This window comes from Benincasa hispida, chromosome 4 (genome assembly GCF_009727055.1).
Source record: "Benincasa hispida cultivar B227 chromosome 4, ASM972705v1, whole genome shotgun sequence".
Taxonomy (NCBI): domain Eukaryota; kingdom Viridiplantae; phylum Streptophyta; class Magnoliopsida; order Cucurbitales; family Cucurbitaceae; genus Benincasa; species Benincasa hispida.
In genome coordinates, this window is record NC_052352.1 from 3,194,623 (window position 1) to 3,202,990 (window position 8,368).

The 8,368-nt window shown below is 34.9% G+C and overlaps 2 protein-coding genes across 6 annotated transcripts; one reads left to right on the top strand and one right to left on the bottom strand.

Moving 5' to 3' along the window:
* Positions 1–4,695, top strand: LOC120076507 (DNA-directed RNA polymerase I subunit RPA12-like). Of its 5 annotated transcripts, none has more exons than XM_039030351.1 (6): positions 1–158; positions 1,065–1,217; positions 3,580–3,620; positions 4,018–4,077; positions 4,167–4,223; positions 4,345–4,695. In XM_039030351.1, exons 2-6 carry the CDS (start codon positions 1,100–1,102, stop codon positions 4,417–4,419), a joined length of 351 nt encoding a protein of 116 aa, XP_038886279.1. In that variant the 5' UTR covers positions 1–158; positions 1,065–1,099; the 3' UTR covers positions 4,420–4,695. The 5 variants fall into 5 exon arrangements, with proteins under 5 accessions (XP_038886279.1, XP_038886281.1, XP_038886282.1 ...); XM_039030353.1 differs by lacking the exon at positions 1–158 and adding an exon at positions 224–719; XM_039030354.1 differs by lacking the exon at positions 1–158 and adding an exon at positions 224–634.
* A 1,100-nt stretch (positions 4,696–5,795) lies between these two features.
* Positions 5,796–6,398, bottom strand: LOC120075485. The gene has a single exon (XM_039028911.1). The coding sequence runs from the start codon at positions 6,396–6,398 to the stop codon at positions 5,796–5,798; it is 603 nt and encodes a 200-aa protein (XP_038884839.1).
* Positions 6,399–8,368: the final 1,970 nt, after the last annotated feature.

Genomic DNA, 8,368 nt, shown 5'->3' on the forward strand with positions numbered 1-8,368 from the left:
AAGAAAAACAAAAGCAAAACCCTACTTTCGCCTTCTCTCCCCAGGGGTCAAGCCATTGTGATTTCAGACCCCTCACCTTTATTGCCGGCTCGTCACTCGCCGCCTCCGCCGCTCGCTGCAACTGGTTACTGGAACTCGACCCGAAAAGTCATCTCTAGGTAATATAGTAAACCATCTTCGTCGTTTCTCTTCCATCGATGTCGACTGAACTTGGTTGCGATAATTTTGAACGTAATCGGAAATCTGATTCGGACTTTTAGCTTCCGTCCGGTTCGATGAGTACCCACACATTCGAGCGGTCGGTTCGGTCCAGAATTTTTCTGTGCGAACCGAACCGAACCAATTTACAGTGTAGCTCCCGAAGGGTTGATGCTTCCAAAACCAAAAACTCTGGACAAAACCATCTTGTTTTCATTGGTTTGCTCTAAGGTCGATTATTGATCCATATCTCCGCCCACCTCAGCTGTCTTCGGCCAACTTTTCGACGAGAAATCTATCAAATCTCTTTCTGGGGCTTCATCAATTTTATTAGCAGGAATCTTGAATAGGGGTATATGATAAGTGGGCTAGTTTGAGCCTATCAAATCGATTAAATTGAGCTTACTACTTGTTATTTATGAGGAGGCCCCATGAGGTTCTGACTCAATTTTTTTTGGGTTTCTGAATGACCCAGCTTAGTTATTGTTTTGAGACATTATGTTCGTTTAAGTCTATTGTGGGTATGAATTCCCTCATGCTTTTCCATTGCTGTTTTAGTTTATTGACTGGTTCTAGATGAAGCGCCGATTTCTCCCATAACTTTGTTAATTGCCTCCGATTATCTTTTCCTCGCTTCTTCTACGGCCTATTATCTTTGGGAACTCTGTTTATCAAATCCCCTTTTTGCTATTACAATTCGACCACCCTTTTTGGGTTCAACTTTCCTGTCTTTTAGAGTGTTAGCATTTTGTTAGTCTCTTATTTTTTGTAATTGAAGTTCTCATAGCTATTCTAACTTTTATCCCTTTATTATTATTATTATTATTTTATTTTTATTTTTTTCCCCTTTTAATGAACGTTGTTAGTTAGAAAGCTCTTGGGGTAGCAGCAAGGGCCACTCATGGCTTATTCTCGTGGACATGACTTCCTGTTTTGCAATTTGTGTGGAACCATGTTGTCGTTCAGCTCAACGAAATATGTTCAGTGTCCTTTGTGCAAATCTCAGCGAAGTGCAAAAGGTGGGCATGCACATTGGATTTAATCTTATTGCATTGTAGTTATTTACTTTTAGTTTTTCATTTTGGATAATTTAGACATTCCAACATACATTACTCATATGAATGAGTGCTTAATCGGGTTTGCCTTGCAATAATTAAACTCTTTTTATCTTATTACATTTTAGTGTAGTTCATTTTTCCTTCATGTTTATCTGAGTCAAATGTGAAAAGCATTGTCTATTTTTCCATTTCCTATCTCGAGTTTCTATTTTTCTTTTTAATCTTTTTACTAGAACAAACTGTATCTGGGTTGTGCTGGTTTATTTTTCTTAATCTATCAGCTTAATTTAAAAAAATTCCTCTTATAGATGGGAGAGTAAGAGTTCTATTAGGGAATTTGCACGTTGCACCATCTTCTGCTTTGAGCTTTTGACTTTGAAAGCATGGTTTCTTACCCAAAAACAGTGTTCAGCATGAGTAGTTAGTTCATAGGCTTTATATTTGATGATGGTTACCGCTGCTTGCTTTTGCATTTTGGTTTCGATCAAAGCATAAATAAGTTGACTATTATTATTTTGATGAACAACTAGCTTTCATTAGGATAAATGATTATTATTTAATTTTTTTTTTTTTTTTTAAAAAGAAAGGAAAAAAACCAATCTCAATAGGACACAAAGAACCTTCCACTCAGATTAAGTAGTTGAAGCCATCTGCGGATAAGGGGAAAAAAGGGAGAAAGATGATCCCTTGATGTAGCCAAACCTTTCATCTAGCTTTTCTATTCAGGAAAGAACCAAGAAGTCCACAGACGAGAGTCATCCTTTAACTCATACTATCCTCCTCTACCCAACTCATTAGCTGTAAGGATTGAGTCTATAATTTGGAAATGTCCAGCAAAAGCCAGGGGAAATTTTGAGACGATTCTAGAGAGGATAGTTTTGAACCTATTTACAAACATTTATCAAGAATTTCCCGTATCCATTACAAAAAAAAAAAAAATTTTTTTTTGTAAGGACCCATAGTTAGGGAGGCTTACGGGTCTATTGTGTTTCACTTCCTTGCCGTCATCCTCCATAGCCATGAAGGCAATATAAGTCTTGGTTATATTCACACAAAAAATTCTTTTCTTAAAGAAGCCAAGATGTTGACATGGTATCATGCTTGAAAGTATCCCAAGTTTTTGTGAAGAATTCTAAGGAAAACCCAATACAGGAGTAGAACTAGTCCAAGACTAGAAATAGCCCATGGAACTTTATGCTATATAAAAGCCTACAGGAGAAGAGCACCGGCTGTAGAGATAGAAATCCAACACAGACCACGGAAGATTATGTGGTCCTACACTCCTATCAGCTTAGTACAGTAGAATGCTGGGATTCTGACAATTGGAGCCTTAAGTTTAGACGGCAACTGACTGATGTAGGTGAATGCATAAGGCTGAGTCACTTATTAATTTGAAAGCTTGTATTTCAAACTATCAAGATAGACCTTGGAAACTTTGATTTGACTTCTTCTGAAACCTATTTTCTTACTATGAATGAGTTTCTTAATTTCTCCAAAAAAATTGCTATAGGGACAAAGAGATACCTTGAGAGGTTAAAATTCTTTGTTTGGGACGTTGATCTTGGTATGGAATCTCTATTCCCAACAATTTTTCAGATGCCCTCCCTCTCTGTCTCACAGTTTTTTAACTAGTTAGTTAGCTTCCTTTTGCAAATAAGAACTAACTCAACCTGTTTTGCCAGTATAACTACCCGAGGAAAAACTTCTAACTACAGAAATTAGCATACATACTGCTCAATTATGACTTCTACTCAACCCTTAACAAAGTATTGTCCTTCGTAGTATTGCGCCTAAGATGTGTGACATATTGGTGGTAGCTAGCATAAATCTCATCCATAAGAATATGTGCATGATAGGGTTCTCAACCCACCTCCCCCCCGCCCCCCTCTCTAAATAATAAATAAAAGCAAATATTTCCATATTACAATTACATGGTGAAAGGATCATCAATGAAAGGATTGTTTCTATTTCAAAAAAAATAAAAAATAAAAAAATACATGGTCAAAGACTTTAGTGGATGTGGAACCAAATTCTAACTGCTAACAGCTGAGCAAAGACTACAAAGATATCAAACTGATCAAAATTCTCAGGCTGGTTATACGTCTTATTCAAGGGCCCAAGGGCCGGCCTGATTTCCCTCAATGTTGTTCAATTCTACATCTTGAAATTGGTGTTCTGAAAGTGTATACCAAATTATTTTAGAATGTGATGCTTTGCTTTCTTGATTGGAGATATTGAAATGGAGCAAATGCAGTTGAGAAATTATTGTTTTAATATTTTATGCACTCTTTTATTTGATATCTCTAACTGTGGCTTATTTCAGAGATCATTGGTAGAGAAATAAGTTACACAGTTACTGCTGAGGTACGCCATTTGAATCATCAACATTATCCCCATGCTTTCTAGGTCCAAGACATAGTATCCTCCCTGCAACACGTAGCTTTTGAACTTTAGGGTACCTGATAATTTCTGCTACTTTTATGATGCTTGGTAGAAATGTTTTCTGGATGAATTTATCTGTGGATTATGGGAATGGATTAAACTAAGGAATCTGTATAATGTTCTCTTAGATCAAGGTTTAGGCAAATCAATAAACCAACCAGACCCTGAAAATTCTTATTGGGTTGAAAATCTCGAACCATGAAAAGTTTTAGTATAAGCAAAAGTTAATATGATCTAATCTTAACATGCCCCCTTTTATTTGATTGTCGTCAGACATCCAAAAGTTTTAATTTTGAAATCCTCTTGTGACAACTTGCAGGAAATTAGGAAGCAGTTGGGAATTTCATTAATTGATGAAGAGAAAATGCAGCTATCAAAGGTAGTAGGAGAAAAAGAAGTGAATGGTATAAGATTTTGCTTGAGATATTTAAGTATTCCACTAACATGAAGCCGTGTCATGTTTGACAGGAAAGGAGGAGATGTGAAAAATGTGGGAATGATGAAGCTTGGTTTGAGAGCAGACAGGTACACTTTACAAACTTTAAAATAAAACTTTAATTCCTGGGCCCTTTAGTTTAGGCTTTGCTTATTTCTTTTTCCCATTAAAAAGAGATAAGTTTGATTGTGGTTTTGAATAAAAATGCAGATGAGATCAGCTGATGAAGGGCAGACCACATTTTATACCTGTACCAAATGCCATCATCAGACCAGAGAGAATTGATCATCTTCCATATAAAATGTTTCAAGGATGTCACGGTGGTTCATTATATAGAAATATGCAATATCCTTGAATTATGGCTCCAATGCAATCCAAAAGCTTTAACATGCTGAATTATGTTAGACAGTAAAACTTGATCGGAATCTGTAAGTTAAAAAACTTCTCATTAATATATCATGAAGTAGCAAGCAAAATTCATTCTTGAATGGTTTTTAGGCATTCTGTAAATATTGAATGGTTTTTAGGACCTGGTTTGGTAACAACTAAGGTTGACTTCAACGGAAATATCCAGGTCTTTCGAAATTACGATAAAATGTCAATTTGATGGATATTGAATTTTTTTGTATTTTGTGGCTTTTTTTACAATAAAATAGAAATATCGATTTATCATGTCGATGTCGAATTCATGAAAATATGGAAGTATCGATTATCCGACGGAAATTTAATATTATGGTAGCAACTTTATTTTAGTTTTTATTTTAAAAATGCTTATCCATTCAACCTTTTGTTTCGAGATGAACAAATTCTATCGTTTAAAAAACATTGTTATTGTGTGTACATGACATAATACTTTATTTAATATCGGCATTTCAACGAATGGACACATTTGACTTTGTAAACGTTTCTAAGGAAATCTTACAACAAAGTCTATTCGAACTATATAGCTTTTTGGTTGATACACATTTCTATACCCGATTGAATAATTGTAGGGTGTTTGAATCCTCAACTTGAAGTAGGTGACATGGACGTTCTCGCTCTCTTTGAAATTTTAATTATATATAGTTGGTATTTCTAATATATTTATTATTTCAAATCATTCAATTATTTACTATTTGTATTTAGATTATAATGATTACTAACTATTAAGACTAACTTAACGCCGAAAACACCTCCCTTAGTTACTAAAAAAAAGGGGAAGAATATAATCATTTGTAAGATATGCAAGTCTTTCTCTTTATAGGCTAAAATTACAAAAGTACTTATGAACCTTACAAACCCTATCACTAAAAAACATAAAGCAATCTTCTTTGTTAAGTGTAATCATTCAATTTATTTAGCCTTTTTCTTCTAGTTTGGAAGATCAGGAGGCTTGTTACTTTCATCTTACCCTAGTTGAGTGTCCTATACTATTAGTGAAGGTTTGTGCGTATATGTTTGTTTAGACGCAATGAAGTTATTATTTTCTTTTTTCAGAAAAAAACATAAAGCAATCTCCTTATACTTTAAAAAAATACAGGCGGAGATTGTTTTGTGTGCACCTCCATTTCACAAAAAACCCAGGTGGTGATCACAACAAACAAACAATTACACATTCAAAAACAAGCCCTTCAAAAAAAAGGAGCAAAAAGAAAAAAAACCATCAATTATGCTACATTTCTTCATCGGAGTCGCAAAAGTCGCCTGAGATTGTCGGTGGCTCCAGCGTCTACTCCGGCGGCCTCCACATTACAACTAACCACCTTCCGCCTCAGAGAGAATTTTGGAAGCGGAACGCTACTCGGCGGCGGCGAAACGCTGAATGCCGACCCCGAAAATTCCATCTCCGCTGCCGTCCCTAAACTCCGGCTACCTTCGCACGGCGGCGCCGACGACTGTAATCCTAAAACTTTCCATAAATCTTTAGGAACGTGGCTCGGCTCCGGCCCCAGTCGATTCGTGGAATCAACGATCACGAACTCCACCGTCGATTTCACCGCCGGTGGCCCTCCTTTACTTCGTTTAATTGGCTTTGATTTCTTTGGGGTAAGAGATTGATCTCTGGATTTACACTTTGGGCGGCAGAACGCCGTGGCTCCGGTTTCCGGAGGGGGAAATGGACGGCGAGGCAAAGGGAGGAGTGGCGGTTGCTGGTGGTGGCGGTGACTGAAATATGTGACGGCCGGCGGAGGGAAGTTGAAAAGACCGCCGTGAACGGTGGCCGGAGAGAAATTTTGGGGATTAAAACTGCGTGATTCAGAGAATGGAACCAAAACTGCCTCCATTGCTGCACTTTACAAAGATCTGAACCTGAAAAATTCAAAACTCAATCAAAATAAAAAACAAAAGATCATATAGTTAAAAGGGAAAAAGAAAAACAGAATCCCAACTGAAACAAAAAGATAGAAATTTGAGAAGAAATTTCGAATAGCTTTGAACCAAAAAAAAGTGTTTTTTTTTTTACAAAACAGAAATAAACTCAACCCAAAATAAAAAAAATCGAAAAAAGTTAGAAAATTATATCTAAATTTGATTGATACAAAGAATGGATGATGGGATTTATCAGCAACCCATTTACAGAGGAAGTTTTGGGGATTCTTTGTTAGAAAAGAATTTCATGGGTTTTTGTGTTTGAATCGATCTCTTTATAGAGCTTTGTTGTTTGTTGAACGGCAACGGCTACTTTTTTTTAATTGTATTAATTTGTAGATATTTTTAGTTCTTTATTTACGATTTTCTTTAACGTGTTAAAGAAATATATATGGGAAAATGGAGAATTTACCGACAGGATTTGCAGAGAGCCACCGTCCAGGTCGGTTACCGCCCGTTTGATTATGGCCGTTGGTTATAGCCGTTGGACCCAATCTGACCGTTGATCTCATCTTCATCATCCTCGGTTTTCTCGATTTTTTTCATACGTATTTTGTACGACATGGTGGAACCCATGTATTTCCTTTGAATTATTTTTAATATAAATAAATAAATAAATATATAACATTTCCATTCAACTTTTTAATGGAAAACAATTCTTTCGGTGGAATGGGGAGACTACTTTTCATTGTAAAGTTGTGTTTCTCTTTGATGAATGGCTAAATATGGAAAAATATTTAGTTTAGTTGCAATCTCCTTTAATCCCAAATTGTCACACGATAATTTTTTAAGAAAAAAAATAATATTTTTTAATTTTTTATTTGTTATCAAAGGAAATATATGTAGATGGATGTAACCTAGATCATACTCGAATATTTCTCCAAAATATTAACCTAAAATGAGATTTGACCTTTTTTGAAATTTAGGTTATACAAATTTTTGTTACTTAAATATTATTTTATTATTTACTAGTTTTTCATTTCCTTCCTCTCCTTCCTCTCATCATTGTCGCTCATTCTTGATTTTTATTGTCACGCATATTCTTGATTTTAGAAGTAACTAACTGAGGCATAATCATAAAGTGAGATGGAAAAGGGGACAAGAGAGTTCAAAATAATGGTAGGTAAGAGCAAGAACGAAAATATCGTTATTGGTGTAAGTATCGGCAAGTCGGATTTATGGATATATCAACAAATATTTTGAGTAAAACACGGATATAAAAAAAGTTCATAAAAAATATTGTGGATTTTTAATGAAATTTTAGAACAAACTTATTTAAATAATAAACAATGAATTTAAGCACATAAATTAATAATTAGAAGTTAAATATGATTGGTAATGAAATAATAGATAATAATGAAGATAAAAAAATATCAACTAAATATTTCATTAATAAAGTCTAATACAAAATGAAGGTCAAATACAAGATTCAATAATAAAAAAGATGATCTCAGAGATACTAGCCCAAGATTAGCATAATTGATTTGATAATGGTAATATTGCTCCAAGTCATTGTATGTTAAAAAATTAACAGTTTGGAAGTATATCATCCATGAGTCTCAACGTCTACCCAAATGCTACCACTAGGAGGATACCTTGGATCAAACTATATATGTTTTATTCAAATGAGGATGATCTAAAGAATGTAAATAATATAGAGGTTCTAAGTCTGGGTCTTCATAACTTTTACGAGGAAGTTGTAGTCCCCATATATAGATCAATGTGTTAAACTCATCACTATAATACAAGAACCATAGTCACTTGAAGGACTATTTTACTATGAGAATAGCCATAATTACCATTGTTACAGACATATTGACCATGTCCATATTGATTGTTCAAACTCATACCCTCCATACTTGAAAGAAGTGAGTCAATATCAATA